The 21,577-nt window shown below is 45.1% G+C and overlaps 1 protein-coding gene across 2 annotated transcripts; it reads right to left on the reverse strand.

Annotated features, from left to right (window-relative positions):
• Nucleotides 1-2,512: 2,512 nt before the first annotated feature.
• Nucleotides 2,513-21,301, reverse strand: YWHAB (tyrosine 3-monooxygenase/tryptophan 5-monooxygenase activation protein beta). Of its 2 annotated transcripts, none has more exons than XM_058679309.1 (6): nucleotides 21,076-21,301; nucleotides 7,699-8,001; nucleotides 5,672-5,795; nucleotides 4,070-4,233; nucleotides 2,898-2,993; nucleotides 2,513-2,634 (listed from the first exon to the last, which is right to left on the reverse strand). In XM_058679309.1, the coding sequence occupies exons 2-6, from the start codon at nucleotides 7,990-7,992 to the stop codon at nucleotides 2,578-2,580; spliced, it is 735 nt and encodes a 244-aa protein (XP_058535292.1). In that variant the 5' UTR covers nucleotides 7,993-8,001; nucleotides 21,076-21,301; the 3' UTR covers nucleotides 2,513-2,577. The 2 variants fall into 2 exon arrangements, with proteins under 2 accessions (XP_058535292.1, XP_058535293.1); XM_058679310.1 differs by lacking the exon at nucleotides 21,076-21,301 and adding an exon at nucleotides 20,771-20,888.
• Between the last annotated feature and the right edge of the window lie 276 nt (nucleotides 21,302-21,577).

Here is a 21,577-nt window from a genome sequence, read left to right on the forward strand (position 1 = left end):
CCAAGTCCTTGGAGACCAGTCCTTCCCTAGTTACGAACTAGCTCCTCTGTCCCAGCAGAACAGGTACGCTCCTGCTAACCTTGGGTGTGGCTTTGACACAGGGAAGTTAGGACTTAGCCTGGCTGCCCTGCCTCTCTCAGACACACACAAAAGCCGCACCAGTCAATTGCAATTAATGGGTTTGAAAAGCCCCTTTAGGGCTTGAGGTACAGCACAAGCACCCATCTGCACCCCTTCTGGGGGAGCGAACCAGCAGATGGGAAGCCCGCATCTCTCCTCTCTGCACTTTCAAATACATAAATAGCTGGAATGACAAGCTGTGCCTGTGTCTGAGGTTTTTTGCTTTTTTAAAGGACAGGGTTTGGCAGACCTAAGGTTAAGCCATTGGTTGGGATACCTGTGTCCCATACCAAGCGCCTGGGTTGAGTCCCAGCTCCATCTCCCACTCCCTATTAATGAATACCCTGGAAGGCAGCAGGTGTTCCCAGAAATCTGGGAAATTCAGGTTGTGTTCCAGGCTCCCAGCTTCAGCCTGGCCAGGGAAAGCTCTTTCTGCCTCTCAGGTAAAGTAACTAAGCGTCCATACCAAATCTTGGAAGCCATGAAGACAACCTAACACCCTGTCAGTGTGACCGCACCAAGTAATGGGTTGCAAGAGGCTGTGTACCTAGTGGCAATTTCTTTCCCTGATGATTTTAAAAGGAGGGAGTGAGCCAGAAAATCACTGTGATCAGAACAGCTAGTTCTGGTGCTGAAAGAAAACGGTGGCGACACATAAGTTCACAAGCAACCAACCAACTGATAAAATGTTTTATTTCACTTTTGAATTTTTACACTTTTCCTGATTATTCCACGTGAGGTGAAACTAGAACTGTTTAAGAGACAAACACAAATCTAGTACATCAATAATTGGGGAGTTTTCTTTTTTTCTTTTTTTGCTATACTATTTTCACAACCACAGGTGTGCTTGCTAGGCAATATAACCATCACAGAAGCAAACATTAGGCAGAATACTGGTAAGGAAAAAAAAACAAAGCAAGAAAGAGCTACCAGATATACAGACAGGCTTGGTTCCACATTCACTACTGCATTTTCAAGCGCCAAAGTATTAACTGCACATTTTTGTTCAGCTGGAAAGAATTTTTTTTTTTTTGGTTTTAAATCAGTGCATGAGTTTCTTTTCTGATTCCAGCAGATGGACACACAGATGGACCTAGAGCTATGTGGAATGTCATGGGTGGACGGGGGGTGCTGTGAGACTGCAGAGCTCCCCAGTGCGGAGTCCATGCAACTTCCCTGCACTACCAAGAGGGTCTTTGTTCAAACCTGTCTGAGGACCGAGTCAGAGGTGCAGACAGGCACTACCAAGCGTTATCAGAGCTGGCTGCGATTTGGGGAGAAGTCATGGACACTGAAAAATACTTTGTGGATTCATAGCTTGATATGACTGACAAATGGAATCATGCTGGGAATGGAGGAAGACAGGGCTGTGGTGCCGGAAGCTCCTCAGAGCAAGGCTTGGCTCACCATCACCTCTCACCCTCTGCTCATTTGGGATTAAGAAGTGAACAAAAATGAAAAAACAGAACTCAGGAAGAAAAGAATGTAAAAGGAAGCAGAAGGACGGAAGTTAAAGAGGGAGAATAGCAAGGTCAGCAGTCAAGAGAGGTAGGGGAAGAGTGTTTTGATTTCAACATTTAAGTGAGCCCCCAACCGGGAAGACCCCACGGACTGAGGCCTCTTCCAGGGAAAGGCTATCTCTACAGAACAGTATTCCTAATTGTATCATCCAGGAAACAGGTAAGGCCATCCATAGGATACACGGCTTTTTTTTTTCTTCTTATTTAGCTAAGTGGTTACAAGGAAAACAGATTCCACCATTTTCTAAGTGACAAATTGATAACATATTGCTGTAGAAAAATGGGTTTAGTCATAGGAGTACTGGACCCTCTGCAATGTCACAACCCAGTTATTTGCCACAAAGAATTCCAATTCCAGGCTTTGAGTTTCCTCAGAGGATGACACTGTAGACATTTGTGGTCATGAACTTTTGAGACCAAACCAGTCAAATGTCTATAAACCCTGAACAGGCAGAATTACTGTGAATTACCATCGAATTTGAATGCCAAATGGTGGGTGTCTCCAGCCAAGTTCTGGCATCACAATAAATTTCTACAACTTTCTGTACAACTTTACAATGGAATTGTGTTTGTGACCATTTTGTATCAGATTCAACTCTCCAAAAAGTTATGCATAATTCAGGTCTATTTTTTTTTCTACCAGTAAGAGTTCTGCTAAATTATAAAGCCCCATAATCACAGTGTTCAGTTTTTAAAAATTAAACACACAGTAATCCTGTCAATGTTAATCAAAATCAAAACTTCAGAATGCCGTGGCATTTATGTGACCGATCTGGATTTTAAGATACAAATATCAGTTGTTTATCCCATAGACCATTTTCGCTAGGCTGAGGCTGTGAAAATCGAAAAGTCGACGTACGATTTCTTTTTTGATCGCACAAGGGGATGTATGTGGAGGGTAGAGTGACACTGAGCAGATCACACAGCACGACACACATTAGTTTTCTCCCTCCCCAGCATCTCCTTCATCTCCCTGGTTTTCCGACGTCCACAGCTGCAACAGAAAAACAAAAGCATTATAATTAAAGTAGGGCTACAAGAACTTAGTCAGGGAGGTAAGCTCAGTACACATAACCTTATCTCACCAAATTATCCAATATTCTTGCATTATGGCAATGATGACTGCAAGGGTCAAAACTTGAACAGCCATTTACAACTAATGCAATAATTGAAAATTTTAACTATATTTAACAGAGTTTAATCCCTCTTGTAGATGACAAGGAAACAGCCTGGACAAGCTCCCGGGATGGTACTCACAGTGAGATTGTCCCTGAGCAGCTGCATGATCAGGGTGCTGTCTTTGTAAGACTCTTCATTCAGTGTATCCAACTCAGCAATGGCTTCATCAAATGCCTACAACAAAGAGATGTTAGCAAAGCACTTAAGGGCAATCTGGGCTATTACTCCCTTGTTAGCTAGTAGTTTCAGCAAACAAGCCATATTATAAAAGCACCAAGTGAACACTGACAAATATTTATAGAACTCTGCTGTACCTTCTAAGTAAACAGTATTGCTATTGGCCCTAGCACATTTACTCTAGGCAAATTCACACTTTTTTAACTACCAAAGACATCTCTAGTACTTTTATTTATTTATTTGCTTTAATACTCAAAAGGTCTGATCACAAAGATTAAAGGAAGAACAGTGATCGGTTTTTATCACTAAATCTAATTTAAGTGATGGAATTCCAAGAATCCAGTGTGAATACTGAAAGACAACAAACACACAGAAAGAAGAGAGGTGGTAAACCAAGACATAAATAACACTGTGGGCGGTGGCCTAGCGGCTTAAGTCCTTGTCTTCAATGCCCGGGATCCTATATGGGTGCTGGTTCTAATCCTGCAGCCCCACTTCCCATCCAGCTCCCTGCTTGTGGCCTGGGAAAGCAGTCGAAGACGGCCCAAAGCCTTGGGATCCTGTACCCGTGTGGGAGACCTAGAGGAAGTTTCTGGCTCCTAGCTTCAGATCGGCATAGCACCGGCCGTTGCGGCTTACTTGGAGAGTGAATCATCGGACGGAAGATCTTCCTCTCTGTCTCCTTCTCTCTGTATATCTGACTTTGCAATAAAAATAAATAAATCTTAAAAAAAAAAATGTGGTCTGACGTTTTCTGGACTCATACAGCCAGACTCCAATCTTCATACAAGGATGACGAATCGTATCCCAGCCAAGGTTTGAGAAAACCAAACTATCTTCAACTGGGATTTTCTACAACTCCCTTTCCCTGAGAAATGCAAAAACAATCAAATGGAACAAAACAAACAAAAGGAAACAAGAGGAAGTACTGAGAAAAATAAATTCTCTGATAAAATTCTCTGATAAAATAAATACTCTCACCCCCAGAAAACTTTCCAAGAAGTTCCAGTCTGCTCAGGAACAAAAGGAGGACAGAGGGACACACAGCAGCTGTGCGTTAGGGTCTTTCTCACCGTTTTTGCCAGGCTGCAAGCCTTTTCAGGAGAGTTTAGGATCTCATAATAAAAGACTGAGAAGTTGAGCGCCAGCCCAAGTCGAATTGGGTGTGTGGGCTGCATTTCCTTCTTACTGATTTCAAATGCCTCCTGGTAAGCCTGCTGGGAGTTCGACACGGTGGCTATAACAAAGATGAAAAAATGTTAAAAGTGGAGTTATTTTGTAGGTTGCATTACACATTGAATTTATCTATTCTAGCAAAATTGGCCACAGCAAATCATCAGTCACTTGTGAGTATCTCCACCACTCAATTCCACATTGGGCAAGTGTTTATTCCTAAGCCAAGGACTACATTAAATGCTGGGGATGGGGAAGGAGAGAGCGCAAAGGCAATTATGGCAAAATCTACCAAAAACAGCTAATAAGTCCAAGCATAACCTTTAATAAGATAGAATATGGACAACAATATGCTCCAGTGGGAAGATCCTGGGCTTTAGCCAGCTGATCCAAATTTCAATTCATCACTCTCGCTCATCAACTACATGGCCTGGAGCAAGAAAAACCTCTGTGCTGGGCCAGGTGTTCAGCCTCGCAGTCACCGTCAGAGGACCTGGGTTTGATTCTCAGCTCTACCCTTAACTGCCCAGAATGCACATCCCACAATCTGGGAGGCAGCAGCAATGACTCAAGAACTCGTTTCTGCCGCACATATGGGAAACCTGGACTGAGTTTTCAGTTCCTACCTTTCACACTGGCCCAGCCCTGGCCACTGAGGGCACTGGGGAGGGGGGTGAATCAAGAAGTGAAAGCTTTCTTTACCTCTCTAATAACAAACACAAATCTAATCCTCCACAAAAGCTCTGCAAACTTTGGTTTCCTCAAAATTAAAAAAAATAAATAATAAAAAATAAATAAAAGGGGGGGAAGATGCCCATCTAAACTCCAAGTTGTATAAATAAGGAGACTTTAGCACACTTTCACTAGGCACTTCCCTTATTCACAGGAAAATGCATTCAAGACCCTCAGCGGATGAATGAATTCTCTGTAACACACACACACACAATTTCTACCATACATGCGCACATACTGATAACATTTAAACATTTAAAATAATTATAAAAATAATAAGAGAATGATTGTAACATATGAGAAATCTGTGGTTTGTAGCCATCAGTAATAAAGAGTTACCTGAACACAAGCACTATGACACCATACCATTTTCTGATAACCAAATTGGCTGCCAAGCGACTAACACGCAGTGGCCTGTACAGCAACAAAAGGTTGGACCAAGGAATGATTTATGGGACCCAGGATTTGGTCCCGCTACTCCAAATTATTTATTTCCGCCATCTTCCACTTAATATTGCAGATTGGTCAACAGAAGGTGATGAAAACCACAGATAGGCAAGGTAGAGGCACAACCACACTATCCCCAAAATACAGATTCCTTGGAATGCAGCAGATCCGAATTCCACACTCCTATTTGTACCTAGGAGACGTTCTGAGTCTAGTGATATAGTCATCTATGAAGCACACACACAATAAAAATTTGATGAAATCATTATGAAGGAAGACCATTTCCATAATAGGTCAAATCTCATGTTTAAAATGTTACTTACTTTGCTTATTATCTCCAGATGCCACCTCAGAAAGATATCTAAAATAATCTCCTTTCATTTTCAAGTAGAACACTTTACTTTCTGGTTGTGTAGCATTGAGAATAAGGTATTTATCCAGCAGTTCCTAAAAAAATCATTCACACTTATAAGAATTTAGAATTATTGACAAGATGTTAAAACTGTAGCTGAAATTCAAGATGCAAACTATCATTCTAAAGAAACTTTTTTGAATATATATATATATGTATAAAAAAAACAAACATTTTTCATTCGAGCTACTGAACACTATTTAGCCCAGGTCCTCCCAGAGGATGCCTGTTTTCTCCTGGGAAGCTTACGGAGGCCTTAAAATTGGTGATGCAAAAATTACACTGAAAATATGGAAAGGCTCCCAAAAGAGATCTAAATAAAAAAAGCAGTTTACAAATACCGGAAGAATCCTGTTTTAATGTTAATATACACATATGTGTACAAGCACACAAACACATGAGGAAAACCTGGAAGGATTATGCTAATAACAGTTCTCTTTGTCATAGAATTAAAAAAAAGTTTCGGTTTATATTCTTCTGCCACACCCCCTTTGACGTAAGCTTGTACTACTTCCATTACTACAGGGAAAAATCCTTTCCATTAAAGGGAAGAAAAAGGTGGTAACAGCAAAACTGAAAAGGTCAGGACCAACCTGGGAGTCTGCTAACTATCTGCCCAACCTTGAACACATCCCCTCATGAGCTGAGCCCTCAGTCTCCTGGACCATCCCACAGGGGATCACAAACACCGCCCTCGGGCAGTGATAAAGGCAAGTGAGCAGGTGGACCTCAAGTGTTTCACGAGTTGCCTGGCAGGTAGTAAGCACTCAAGGAGTAGCTAATACTATTATTAACAACAAATTCCTTTAAACATTTATGCTTACAACAAAAGTAGTTCTGAAGGAGTCCAAGCTTCGTATACAGAGCAATATTTTCGGAGAGTTGTTTTAGAATGTGGCATCCTGAAAAACTGGTTAAGAGGCAGTAAGTACCATGCTCTTCTTCACATTCTTTCAGATGCTCTTAAAAGCTGGTCTACATTTCAGGAATTATGGAACCTTCTTGCCTTTGGATTCATACTTCATCTGAATACCAGATGTACCCAACATTCAGGAATTAGTGCACCATTAACAAACCCCAAATTACCAACAGGCAACAAATTCAGTCCTGAAAATTAAACCGTAAGTCTAGTAAGAAGAGAAGCTGAATGCAAAGTTGTTATTAGATTTAATCATTCAAAATGAGAAGACACAAGGGACAGCCATGGTCTGCATATTCCTTGCAGCCAGATGGGGATCAGAAGAAAGGTGTCATGGCCATCAATGTGGAGGCAGCCAGCCAGGGAACAGGCAGATCAACAAATGGGAACGGACCCTTTTTCCCTTCAACACACTCCTCCAATCTTTTTTACATGATTTCACTTGGAAGGAAAAAAAGGTCCCAGGGGCTCAGATTGTGGAGCAAAGACCCCCAGAGATGATGATTTGCTCCAGGATATGCACCCTTCTAATCCCCACCGGTTGTGGCATAGTACATCAGGAATGGAGTGAGGGCTTATGTGAGAACACTGGTAACAAGAATCTCCAATCTGCTTTTGATTTGTTTCTGAAAGGCACCTTTCAGACAAAAACAGGCCTTTTGACCCCTGAGGGCATGACAGGGGAGGGGCTGCAAGGCAGATCACAGCTGCCTAGGCAGCTGTCTGGCAACTCATTCCTGCCGAGACGCACACACAGAAGGTCCATCTGGGGCTACAGCTATCCAAAATTCTGTCTAGGTGGCCTCAATTTCTGAACGAAAGATGGTGGAATGCCGACTACATGTCCCCTTTTGACAGGACAGGAAAATACCCCAGAAGTGATGAACTAGCCCAAGGTCCGAAGAATCCCATTTTGTGTGTAAACAGTCCCGGCTCTCTAGGGCACTCAGAGCTGTCTGCGAGTGCGTACGTGCACACCAGCACGGTGTCCTGTGTGCAGCGGCAGCGCCGGCCCTTACCAGAACATCATTGCAGATGTCCTGCAGCTCCGCCTCGATCTTCTCACGGTACTCTTTGCCCATCTGCTGCTTCTTCTCGTTCCTCTCCGTCTTCTGTTCAATGCTGGAAATGACCCGCCAGGAAGAGCGGCGGGCGCCTACCACGTTCTTGTAGGCAACAGAGAGCAGATTTCTCTCTTCATTGGACAGCTCGTGCCCTTGTTCCGTAACCGCCTTCATGGCTGCAGCCATATCATCATAGCGCTCGGCCTGCTCGGCCAGTTTGGCTTTCTGTACCAGCTCACTTTTATCCATGGTAATTCCCTACAGTAAGAGCAAGAAACAAGCAAGGAGAAAGCAAACGTCAGATTTCAGTCTAGGAAATGAATGCGTGAATCTTCTGACCATTTAGCGTCCAGTGCCAAAGGTTACCAACATGCTTTCACTACAGCTTTTCACCACTGGGGTGAAGTGCAGGGCAGGTGTGTTCACAATTCTCCCTTCTCCGGAGATGAAGCCATGGAGGTTCAGAGGGCAAGGGAGACGCCCTGAGTGGCAAGCCAAGTAGAAGATACCATACAGGCACAATTCAAGTTCAAGTGTACTACTATTTTTTAAAAAATTTATTTCTATTGGAAAGACAGATCTACAGAGAGAATAAGAGACAGAAAGATCTTTCATCCACTGGTTCACTCCCCAAATGGTCACAACCACCAGAGCTGAGCTGATCTGAAGCCAGGAGATAGGAAACTCTCTTTCAGTTCTCCCACCTGGGTGCAGGGTCCCAAGGCTTTGGGCCATCTTTAACTGCCTCCCCAGGTCCCAAGCATGTAGCTGGATGGGAAGTGGAGCAGCTGGGACACAAACAGGCGCCCACATGGGATCCTGGCATTTAGAACGGGAGAATTAGCCAACCGAGCCGTTGTGCTGGGCCCTAAGTCTATTAGGTTTCACAGTTTTTTAAAATTTCTTGCACTACCACAGTTTAGCAACTACTTATTTATCGGTTTATGCTAAATATTGTCCTTTACTAAATATTGTCTTTTCCGTCCTTTACCTTTTCTCTCCTTTTTGAAAAAAAAAATCTCAGTCCAACTCTCCGTAATACCAGAAACCCTGTCTTCACACTGTCCTTTTTGATCAAATCTCTTTTCCCCATAGTATAGGAGAAAAAGGTTTAAATGACCTATTTGACCGTGTCCACCACGCAGTAGGTAACTGAAAAATAGGAGCCACTACTATTGTGCCATCTACTGCCTAATTTGCTCCAAGCACAAACTGTAGAAAAGAAGAGTAAAACTAAAGGTGGGCACAGTTGGCTCTAGCCAGCACTAACTCTGCTTCGCCTTGCACGAGCAGGGATCCCATATGGGAGCCGGTTCTAATCCGGCAGCCCCACTTCCCATCCAGCTCCCTGCTTGTGGCCTGAAAAAGCAGTCAAGGACCCTGTACCCGCGTGGGAGATCTGGAAGAGGCTCCTGGCTTCGGACTGGCTCAGCTCTGGCTGTTGCAGTCGTTTGGGCAGTGAATCATTGGACGGAAGATCTATCTCTCTGTCTCTCCTTCTCTTTATACCTAACTTTCCAATAAAAATAAGTCTTTAAAAAAAAGTGGCAAGACCTTGGTCAAATCATTTAACCGAAGAGCTTCTGTTGATTTGCTTTATTAAAAAGTAAGTCTACAAAATTAACTGCTAAAATAAATAAATAAATAAATAAATAAATAAAAAGTAAGTCTACCACCCTTTTCAAAGTAGCTACTAGGAGGAACAAATGACCCAACTGACAGTAAGGTATTGTGAAAAGCATTAGATATAAACAAGTTGTGAGAGAAGCATGTATAATACAAACAGCAACAGAACTTCAAATGACAATTCATCTGGACCAACAGAGTTCATCTATTGCCTTCTAAGTCTCACGTTCTCAAACCCCTCTTTGTGCCACTCTTGGACATCTCATGGGCCTGCACACTGCTGAGATGCCCACAGTACATTTACTTGATCACAAAGTCTTTGAGGTAGACAGCATTTTCCAACATTAAATACCTTACTTCAATATTCCCAAAATTATCAAGGACAGCAGAAAAGCCAATTTTCAATGACTCAATAAACTTCAACTATGTTCCCAACCCTAATCTACTGCTAGACATTTCAATGAATGCTGACTTCCCTGGGAACCCACAAAAATCCACCTCCAGGTCCGGCACAGTAGCCTAGCGGCCAAAGTTCTTGCCTTGCATGTACTGGGATCCCATATGGGTGCCAGTTCTAATCCCAGTGGCTCCGCTTCCCATCCAATTCCCTGCTTGAGGTTTGAGTCAAGGACGGCCCAAAGCTTCGGGACCCTGCATCCGTATGGCAGACCCAGAAGAAGCTCCTGGTTTCGGAATGGTGCAGCTCTGGCTGTTGCAGCCGCTTGGGGAATGAATCATCGGACGGAAGATCTTCCTCTCTGTCTCTCCTCCTCCCTATATATCTGACTTTCCAATAAAAATAAATCTTTAAAACTAAATAAATTAAAAAATTGTAAAAGCCCACCTCCTATTTTCCAAAATAAAATGGGATTTTTCTGGCTTGAGGCCACTTATTTCATATTTCCTTGGGATCTCCCTAAGAGGTCCTGTAGATTCCATACGATCAAATCCATCTTTTAAACATGTGTTCATTTATCATCTGTTCCAAAAATTTTAATCACACAGAGAGGAGAAACAATAGTCAATGAACAAAATTCACAGCTAAAGGTCCTGATGCCTACTGCTTACATAAGTTTTGATTTATGTAACATGGATTTTGAAGCAGCTAGACCAATTTCAACAGGAAATAGGTTACACAACACCCAGCAGTCTGGAGGCAGCAGACAAGGGAGAAATGAAATTGTTACTATTTCTACATCTACAATAAATCTCCTACCCATAATCTTTCTAGACTTTAACTAGCACCCCCCTTTATGTCTTTGTTATCAGATCTACGCTCTACCAGGTCACTTCCTGCTCAATTTAAAAAATTTCCCACTGTAGCACAGCAGGATCAGATTTCCTCCTGTCAGGCATAGTCGGCCAACCCATCTTGAACCTTACCATATTATGTGCACTATGCCCACTAAACCACCCCCCTCTCCAGAACCGCCTTCCCATTCACTCTGCATACACTCTTCAGACAGAGCATGGCTCCTGTACTAACCCCTCCACACAGCTTTTCTTAAGCTGTTAGGCTGAGTCATGTAATGTGACAGCCACTAGCCCCATGTGGCTACCCACCTGCAGTGTGGCTAGGGATGTCCATTAAAACAATATTTTAGAGGGCCCGGCGGCGTGGCCTAGCGGCTAAAGTCCTTGCCTTGAATGCGCCGGGATCCCATATGGGCAACGGTTCTAATCCCGGCTGCTCCACTTCCCATCCAGCTCCCTGCTTGTGGCCTGGGAAAGCAGTCGAGGATGGCCCAATGCATTGGGACCCTGCACCCGCATGGGAGACCTGGAAGAGGTTCCTGGTCCCGGCATCGGATTGGTGTGCACCGGCCTGTTGCGGCTCACTTGGGGAGTGAAACATCGGATGGAAGATGTTCCTCTCTGTCTCTCCTCCTCTCTGTATATCCGGCTTTCCAATAATAATAAAATCTTTAAAAAAAAACACAATATTTTAGAAATAATGGGTTAAGTGAAAAAGTAACTAAAATTGCACTTTAAAAATTTATTTATTTTGATTGGAAAGGTAGATTTACAGGAAGAAGGAAACAAGATCTTTTACCCCTTGCTTCACTCCCCAAATGGCTGCAACGGCCGGAGCTGAACCCATCTGAAGCCAGGAAGCTCTTCCCAAGGCTTTGGGCCATTTTCTGCTGTTTTCCCAGGCCACAACCAGGGAACTGGATGGGAAGTGGGGCTGCTGGGATTAGAACTGGTGCCCATGTGGGATCTTGGTGCTTGGTATTGATTTTACTCTTTGAATTGCAGCTGCTCTGCTCCCAATTCAGCTCCCTGATAGGACACCTGGAAAGCAGTAGAGGATGGCCAAAGTTCTTGGGTTCCTCACCCATGTGGGATACTAGAAGTAGCTGCTGGCTCCTGCCTTCGACTTAGCTCTCTGGGGCCCTCTATTGGGGACCAGGACTCAAGGTGTGACAACCACATCAAGAATCGGGAGACAGGGGGATGAACCAATGCACACTTTGAGTTATACTGGGCAACGTATACTGTAATTTTTGCAGGGCAAGCAGGCAGATGAAAGTTACTAGTTAACTGAACAATAGTACACAAGCTACTCTAACAATAGATCACAAGGGATTTGGAAAACAATCACCAAGTCTCAGGCAACAGGCTAAGTAAACATGAGTTACAGGAACCAATACCGGTAAACAAGCAGATCTAACTAGAAAAGGAATCTAACAGAACTTTGTACTCAGATACATTTAGGCCACAATCACTGAAAAAAAAAAAAAGGGAAGATGTTGAAGATGCCTCATGCCTCCTCAGGCATGCTAAGCCAGCAAGGCGGCCTGCAATCAAAAGTCTGCTCTCTGTTGCTTTCTCAGTCTGCTGAGAACGTCTGAGATTGGGGTCCCCTGGGCATTTGGGGTCCGGTTCAGGAGGCAAATCTCCACACTCAGCCATTGCAGTCATCTGAGGAGTGAACCAGCAGACTGGAGATCTATCATTCACTCTCTCTTAATGCCTCTCCATCTCTTTAATTCTGGGTATGACATGTCCTATGATCCCATGTTCAAACATGCCCGTCACAAGGTACATGGTCTCTTAATGCCACTGCATGGGTACAAATGACAAGAATTAGACCAATTAAGCTTCCCATGAGTGTACCCTCAAAAAAAAAAAAAAAAAAAAAACCAACGTACCCTTGTTTCATAGTTAATGTTTCAAACTGCAGCAAGCACAAGAACCATGCTCAAACAAGTATGCTCAGCTTTTCAACAACTACTGGGAGAACACAGGCTACCCATCCAGGATGGAGTAGAAAGCCAAACACAATGTGCTAGAGTAGCTACCCGAGCTTGTGAAACACCAGCCTTTCAGTGAAACTCCACCTCAGCGAGGCGCTGTAAACAGGGGAGGCAAGGAAAAACAGTAAATGCAGAAATCCTTCCTCTAAAACGCATTGTGCAAAGCCAGGTTTGAGGCACTATTATTCTTCTCATAACACATACACATTACTGTTTTAGCTACAAAATGTGACCCTGGTATTTAAAAGACACAATATCCAGTGAAAAAAAAAAGCAAAAGATTCATTTTACACAGGATGTGAATTTTATAATGTTAACATTCCTAGATAAGACTCCACCCCTCAAACGAACTCAAATTGGACAGCCATGTCTTTTATTAGGTAGCTCTTCATTGAATTTTTAGAGACTACTTGTAGTGATGGCTTGTCTGGAAAAACCCTTCCTCTCAGTCTTTGCACAATGTAGAGCCTATCCTCACGTGCTACAGTCCCATTATCAGTTGTGGGACCAACCTAGCAGAGTTGAGAAAATAGGCAAGAACCAATCTTGAGGTATAGTGGGTTAAGCTGCTGCCCATGTCTGCATCCCACTTGAGTGTATGTCTTGCGTCCTAGTTGCTCATTTTGCACCAGCTCTGTGTTAATGTACCAGGGAGGACAGCAGGAAATGGCCTGAGTGTTTTGGCATCTACCGCTCATGTGTGAGACTGGGATGGAGTTCTGGAATCCCTGTTTTGACCTTGCCCAGCCACAATCATTGCAGCCATTTGGGAAGTGAACAAGCAGATACATGATTTCTAACACTGCCATTCAAATAAATAAAATCAAAGCAAGAAGAAAGAAGGAATAAACGGCAGGCAGGCAACTTCACTGAGGTCACAGGGGGTCTAATCCTGCAGTAAGCCAAGTTCCTTGTGCTCGGCCTATTTCAGGACGACACAGCCAAGCTTAATAGTTATCCAGCACACTCATATGTTGATGGCTGGTGTCAACTGTTCCAAGTCATGGGAGCTGCACTTTAGAGAGTAGGAAGCATTTACTGGTAACAGCTTAGTAAAAAATTGAAAGCAATCTGAATGTCCAACAATGAGAAAATGATTGAGAGATACATGGTGTATATATACACATGACTGCGTGATCAGGCCAGGTGCCATGGCCTCAGCGGCTAAACTCCCCCTCGCTTGCATGCGCTGGGATCCCGTATAGGAGCTGTTCGTATTCCAGCTGCTTCACTTCTCATCCAGCTCCCTGCTTGTGGCCTGGGAGAGCAGTCAATGACGGCCCAAAGCCTTGGGACTCTGCAGTCATGTGGGAGACCCAGAAGGAGCTCCTGATTTTGGATCAGCTTAGCTCCAGCTATTGCAGCCACTTGGAGTGAACCAGCGCAAGGAAAATCTTTCTCTCCCTTCTCCTCTGTAAAATCTGCCTTTCCAATAAAAATAAATTAATATTAGAAAAGGGATCTATTGCCATGAAAGACTGGAAGAACTAAGGGATATGGAGGACAAGAAGCTACACAATAGTACTTCCTTGTGGTAAACTGTCCCTTGGAGAACATCAAAAGCCTAGCGTCTAAAGTCTTTGCCATGCACGAGCAGGGATCCCATACAGGAGCCTGTTCTAATCCCGGCGGCCCCGCTTCCCATCCAGTTCCCTGCCTGTGGCCTGGGAAAGCAGTAGAGGATGGCCCAAAGCTTTGGGACCCTGCACCTGAATGGGAGACCTGGAGGGAGTTCCTGGCTCCTGGTTTTGGATTGGCACAGCACCGGACGCTGCGGTCACTTGGGTAGTGAATTGTCAGACAGAGGATCTTCCTCTCCATCTCTCCTCCTCTCTGTATATCTGACTTTGCAATAAAAATAAATAAATCTTAAAAAAAAAAAGTGTGCAGGAAAACTACAACCAGAAGGCTCACACTGGTGCTCTCCCCAATTACAATTCTCATTTCTTACTTTTGTGAATACTCTTCCTGTATGAATTACCATTTTTTGGTACTTTCCCCTATGTCTTCCCATTTGCAATACAAACCAGGCATAGGACCCACCCTAAAGTGCCTCCTCTTTGTAGTGATGTGAGAACATAACCTGCAGTAGGAACCAGGAGCCAAAACAGTTTGTATTTTTAATTTGGGGAAAAAAAAGTTTATTTTTGAATAAAACTGTACTTCTTTTATTCTTTATTTGAAAGCTAGGAAGACAGGGAGGAGGAGGGAGAATATGAATGTGCATCTTTCATTCATTAGTCTATCACAGAAACGCCTGCAACAGCCAGGGTGAGGCCAGCCTAAATCCAGGAGATATTCACAAAAGGAGACTTCCTTCAAACAAATGGAACTCCAAATCAGTATCTAAGAATCAGCCTAGCCCTCCATCTCAATTCTCTGCCTAACTGAAGGGACATTTTCCAGTTAGCGTGAGAATCCTGAGAAGTCCTTTGCCAGTGGCCAAGGCACATATCCAAAGACAAGAGATGGCCATGGACTCCTGATCTCTATTAAAACAGTCTTGCAGAGGAAGAAAAAATGCAAATGACAGCTATAACTTTCAGCTGCTTTATTTTTTAGGAAAGCAGTACAATTCTAAAATAATGCTTAACCAAGTCTAATAATTTGCTAGGAAGTTAAACTAAGAGTACCGCTGTCTATCATGTCAAGAATTATCCAAGTCCTGTGGCATGGGATAGAAAGAAACCCCACGCGCAACAAAGCTGGACTTCCTCAGGGAAATTAAAGCATTTCTCCCATTTCCACATCTCAACTTTTTCAATCTGTTTCTTTGGTGTTATGAGGAGACATCATTATTCTTAACATTCACTTCAAACTTCAGTGTATATAATCCAATGCATGCTGAAACAACTGCAAAATAAAAATGTCAGTTATTTTTAAGAACTCTTTGGATTATTCACTTTTCTTAAAAAAATTTTTCAATTTTTATTGGAAAGTCGAATTTCCAGAGAGGAGAGACAGAAAGATCTTCTATTCAATGATTCACTACCCAATTGGCCACCAACAGCTGGAACTGAGCCGATCTGAAGTCAGGAGCCAGGAGCTTCTTTCAGGTCTCCCATGTGGGTGCAAGGTCCCAAGGCTTTGGGCTGTCCTCAACTCTTCTCCCAGGCCACAAGCAGGAAGCTGGATGGGAAGTGGGGCTGCTGGGATTAGAACAGGCTCCTATAGGGGATCCCAGCGCATTCAAGGCGAGTACTTTAGTTATTAGGCTACCGCGCCAGGCCCTTGATTATTCACTGCTACAGTATAAAGCAAAATGTGAGTATTTTTAAAACAAGCAAGCTTCTTTTGGTGCATAAATTTTTAAAAATAATTCATGTACAACTTAGTATACACCTCCCCTAAGCCTCTGGAAGATCCTTCACATGCAAACATTTGTGGATTACAATGCTTCCTCCTTGGGAAAGCAACCAGCTAAAATTACAGCTAGATTTCATGTAAAAGTAGGCAGGTTCTGACTCATGTTATGGGATGCTACGGCTCTGTACAGAAGGGGAACTCCAGGTGGTGAAAGGAACAAGAGGAATCCAAGGTAAAAGCAGACAAGAGACCAGAACAGTCCACCTAGAGAGGAGAAACTGGTATCTAAAAACAACAACAAAAAACACTAGAGAAAAATCCTAGGCCCCTATTTCAGTAAGGAAGGCATTCACAGACGTGCCACTCCACACTGAGTGCCCACAGCATCCTAGGTACGTGTCCTGGTTCCAGAGTCAGTGCTGAAGGAGAAACAGGAGCAACCTCCTGCAGAGTGACTGAGCAAGTCTGTGGACCAGGTGGCCAGTGGGTGTCAACCAGAAAAAGTTAAGTACTCCCGCTTCTCACAAGAAAACTACGCACTGAGAAACACCCACTCTAAAAATGTCTGTGCTATTCTACACACAACATACAGAGTCCTGTATTAAATTTACTTGCATTCAAGCATTTGCAGGTTCTCTGTCAGAAACAGAAATACATGTGGTTTTATTTTGGACAATCTCAACTGGTCACTAGTAGTATGACTAGTAGGTACTGAACTGTGGAGGAAAACTCCACCTGTCCTAGAAAATTCCTTTCCTTTCTACATCAGTTGTTGAACATTATTACTAATCATACTCAGTTAACTAAGACTGAGTAACTTAAAATAATGATGTCATTGCTGAAGGTCACAAAATGTGAATCAATGGCAGTTGAAACAGTAAATTGATCTCTTGGCTTTAAATGATCAATCAAAAAATGTATCCAAACCCTGATGTCTACAGACAGCCCAATGGATGGACCTCATGAACTGGTTTCAAATGTTTGGGACCCACTAGCTTGAACCATACACTACTTAGTAAGTATGTTGACACAAAACAGAGCCCCATCCCTGCACTAAGTGCTAACAAAGGGCAGCCACAGTATATTTTACACACAAGTTAACAAACAGATGGCCAAAAACCAAAGTACACCTACTTACACTTACCTCATTGCTTTTAAGTCTAGGCTGTTTTCTTTGTAAAAGCATTTGAAAAAGAAAAAGAGACAGGCAGATCTTGCATCCACTGGTTCACTGTAAAAAAAAACCTGCAGGGCCCGGCGGCGTGGCCTAGCGGCTAAAGTCCTCGCCTTGAAAGCCCCAGGATCCCATATGGGCGCTGGTTCTGATCCCGGCAGCTCCGCTTCCCATCCAGCTCCCTGCTTGTGGCCTGGGAAAGCAGTCGAGAACTGCCCAATGCTTTGGGACACTGCACCTGCGTGGGAGACCCGGAAGAGGTTCCTGGTTCCTGGCTTCGGATCGGCACGCACCGGCCCGTTGCGGCTCACTTGGGGAGTGAACCATCGGACGGAAGATCTTCCTCTCTGTCTCTCCTCCTCTGTGTATATCTGGCTGTAATAAAATGAATAAATCTTAAAAAACAAAAAACAAAAAACAAAAAACCTGCAAAGGCAGGGGCTAGGCCAGGCTGAAGCCAGCAGCCATCGTCAGCTGCTTTCCCAGGCCATTAACAGGGTGCTGCATTGGAAGGGGAGCATTTGGGAAGTGGTACTCAAAGGATGCCAGCCCCTAGGCTGCTTTATCGACTCTTTAAGACAAGCGTGTTCTGGTCCCTGCATGATGGCTCAGTGGCTAAGCCCTCACTTTGGAAGCCCTGGGATGCCACATGGGTGCCAGTTCTGTCCTGGTTGCTCCACTTCCCATCCAGCTCCATGCTTGTGGCCTGGGAAAGAAGTAAAGGATGGCCCAAAGCCTTGGGACCCTGGCACCTGCACAGGAGACCCGGGAAAAGCTCCTGCCTTCAGGTCAGCTCAGCTCCGCCTATTGCAGCTACTTGGGCAGTGAACCAGCAGATGAAGATCTTTCTGTAAATCTGACCTACATTTCCAAGAAAAATAAACATCAACAAAAACAACTTCTCTACACCGATAAATTCCCTCATTTTCAGCAAAGTATAGAAAAATGTAAGTAAATAGTAATGATAGTCACATTCAAATTAATTTCGATGAAGAATCTAACCAGGAACTTTCCCCCCGGAGTGAAGCAGAAAAACGGGGCTCATGGGCTCGGCAGCGTGGCCTAGTGGCTAAGGTCCTCGCCTTGATCCCATATGGGCAACGGTTCTAATCCCGGCAGCTCCACTTCCTCTCTGTCTCTCCTCCTCTCAGTATATCTGACTTTGTAATAAAAATAAAATAAATCTTTATAAAAAAATACTTATTAAACAAAACAAAACAAAAACTGGGCTCTTCCCCAGCTCGCGGCCTGATGCACACGCACAGCAGCATTGCTTCAGCTCGAAGGGGGACACTCCCAACAAATCACATCATGCCCCCTTCTGGGACAGCTACAACTTAACTTCAAAGACACAGGACCAAACGGGGTCTGTGTAAGCGACACACATGTGTTGTTCTCTGCTAAGTAGACAGCCCCTATTCACCAGCACATCACTCAGGCCTACTTCCTGACTCCAGCACTTGCCTTGTGCTATATGTGGAAGAGGTTTTCAGAAAATTATTCCTCTTGTGCTGAATTTCCTGATCCTGTAAAACGAGGCTAACAGTATTTACCTCTCACTAGCTGCTATGAAGACTGATTATAAAGACCAAATTGTGGCACACAGCAAATGTTTTAAGTGGCAGCTATTATTGTATTACATTAACTAATTGCTTGATGCCACTTCCCCAAGTGGTAGATAAATCACAAGTAGGTATATTCTATAGACTTGTGTGCGCTATATAGTATATATGCTGTGCCTGACCTATATATGTACTTATTCATGTAAATATCACATACAAGTGCACGTGGCCAGATGCTTATTTTAATTACTGAGTTGTCATAACATATCAAAAACTACATCACCATTTGCACTATATAAATGAGAAAATGACAGAGTGACTCTGCTGTACACAAAACAGTTCTGTAACACCATACCATTTTTTGAAAGCAACATAGCATAAAGCAGGGTTGGGTCTCTCCAGAATGTAACTGCAGAAGAAACAAATTGTGATTAAAAAAAAAAGTACAATCTCCTATTTAAAAATGTACAGTTTGCAAAAAGGCTTCCTGGCCACCCCCAAAATAGGAAAAACAAGAATCAGAGATGGATGAAAATGCTGCAGATCATACTAGAAAAGGCTGCAGCCTGGCCTGAAGCACATCTACCTGATACCAACTTCAGTGCCCTTTCCACTTGTGCCCACAGCCAAACAAGCAAGATGCACCTTTCACAGCGGATCCATCCCCTGAAGACTCCGCCTAGGGACCTGGCACCAGGGGAGTTTGCTCAGCCTGCTTTCCTAAGGGCCGCCACCCCAATCGATAAGCTCCAACTCTAAAATGGCTTCAACTTCATACATGCACTGCACGATGGGAAACACAAGATTACAGGGTGAGAGGTACGCTCCAGGGGCCGGCAGTCCACAAACATTTGTTAATGATGAATAAGGATATTCAGTCTGAAACAAGGTGTGTGGTCTAGGCCAGATCACCTTATTCCTCACACAGACTTCATTTGTAAGATGGGTGGCTAACTTCTCTCTGTGGAAATAGCTCGGCAGCTGCTACTGGGATTTGCAGCCACCCATTTTGAAGACTGGGCTTAAAATTCCAACTTGGATCCGCTAAAACTGACAGGTTTTCACACTCACCATTCTATTTACTGATAAAGACATGTATTCTTCCCTCCCCAAAAAACCAGTTGCCAGATAACTAAAATATCCCTAAGAAAGAAATGACTGAATTTCAAGAAGACACTTGCTAGCAATCAAGCGATATTTCTAACCTACATTTCCAAGAGGAAAATGCTAGAAATTCAGTAGCCACATGTCCATGTCTATAAACTGCACCATGTAGGTGACTTCATAGGAACCATTTAGACCGAGGAGTGAAGGAAATCTTCAGGCTCTCCCAAGGGCTTCTTCCCTTGGCCACTAGGGCTCTGAGGAGTTGGGGGGGCTCCCGTCTGGGGGGCCAGCTGATTTCATATTCTATGCTCCTAATATCATCCTGCCAAATTCCATCTCCCACAGAAGGCTAGGCAAAGCAGAGCCTGCGGCTGCCTAGCCTTACCAGAGCAATGCAGGAGAGACAAGGAGAACAGGCGTGCATCTTCACGAAAAAGGTCGGCAAATTGCCTCTGCTGAGGCTGCCTCCTTTGCAAACTCCGTTACACGTCGAGTTCTGCATTTGCAGCACACACGAATGAACTAAGCTTGTGGCGACAAGGGGTCCAAACCATCCTCACACCTTCCTTTTCCGACCCGCGCCCCCACCACTCACCAGGGAGGCCACCGGACAAATTCTAGCTGGAAAAAAAAAAAGTGCTCACACGCACACACAGTAAGGGGGGAACCCGGGGCTGAGGACACAAAAGATTCAGGAAATCAACGACATCCAATGCCGCTAAAAAAGATTCCGAAATACTAGCCTCTGTTGTGTTTTCTCCCCCTCCCTCCTGAATGGGAAATCGGACTCAATAAATATATTTTCCTGACTCCAAGCTCCGACCCGAGCTTCGCAGGGAACCGGGGCTCCACCACGTTCCGTTCCCAGAGGAAGAGGATGAAATGGCTTTCCTGCTAAACGGGAAGGTGGGGGTTCTCCATGCCGCCTTCCAAGGTTAAACCCCTTACTCATTGCGGGGACAGGGGAGCTCCAGAACTCGCCAGGGGCTTACAATATTTCGTGCCTGGAACCCGGAAAGCCTCGGGGCCCCGGCTGGCGGGGGCTGAACCGAGATGGTGGTGCTCGGCGTCCGGGGCGCGGGGATCCAAGCCGAGCCCGGAGAGTGGGCGCGGGGCCCCTGACTCCGCCCGGCCAGCCGCGGGGCCTGGCCCCGGAAACAGGGAGGGGCCGCGGCGAGGCCGGGCCCGCGCCCCGGACGACCGCGCGGGACCGCGGTCAGCCGCTACCCCGCCGGGCCGCCGCCGCCTCGCGGGTGCAGCGGGACCTCGACGTGGGACCCCCCCATGCCGCACTCACCGGGGGACAAGATGCTTCCGAGCGGAGCTCCGCGAGCGGCGACTGCTTCCTTCCCAAGCCTGCGCCTCAGGCGGCGGCTGCAGCAGCAATAGCAGCAGCGAGGGCGGTTGCAGGCACTGCAGAGGCGGCGGCTCCCCCGGCTCCGGAGTCGGCGGCGGCGGCGGCGGCGGAGGCGGTGGCGGCAGCTCCACTTCCGCTCCGGCCACCACTTCCGGTCGGGCTCAAGCTCCGCCCCGTCCCTCGCCGCCTTCTCATTGGGCCAGCGAGGTACGGGGTTGCCCCGGCCGCCCCAGAGGGGCGCTGACGGAAGGGAGAAGGAAGAAGAACAGCCGAGGGGCAGGGTTGCCGCGGTCAGGGGAGGGCGCGGGGCTGGCAGAGGTAGCCGGCGGGCGGCGGGCCAGGGGGAAGGAAGTGGGGCGGGGCCGCGGGCAGAAGAGGTGGGAGAGAAGGTCAAAGAAATGGGATGTGTGGGAATCAGGAAGAGATGTTTGTGGGGTGCGGA

The sequence above is a fragment of the Ochotona princeps genome, chromosome 22 (genome assembly GCF_030435755.1).
Source record: "Ochotona princeps isolate mOchPri1 chromosome 22, mOchPri1.hap1, whole genome shotgun sequence".
In the NCBI taxonomy this organism is placed as follows: Eukaryota; Metazoa; Chordata; class Mammalia; order Lagomorpha; family Ochotonidae; genus Ochotona; species Ochotona princeps.

Excerpts from the sequence above, each read along its gene's own strand:
- YWHAB (XM_058679309.1), bottom strand. The coding sequence starts at position 7,992 with ATGGATAAAAGTGAGCTGGTACAGAAAGCCAAACTGGCCGAGCAGGCC. Across the intron at positions 5,796-7,698 it reads ACATCTGCAATGATGTTCTG|GAACTGCTGGATAAATACCT; the intron begins GTAAGGGCCGGC and ends TGATTTTTTTAG. Across the intron at positions 4,234-5,671 it reads ATCTGGAGATAATAAGCAAA|CCACCGTGTCGAACTCCCAG; the intron begins GTAAGTAACATT and ends TCTTTGTTATAG.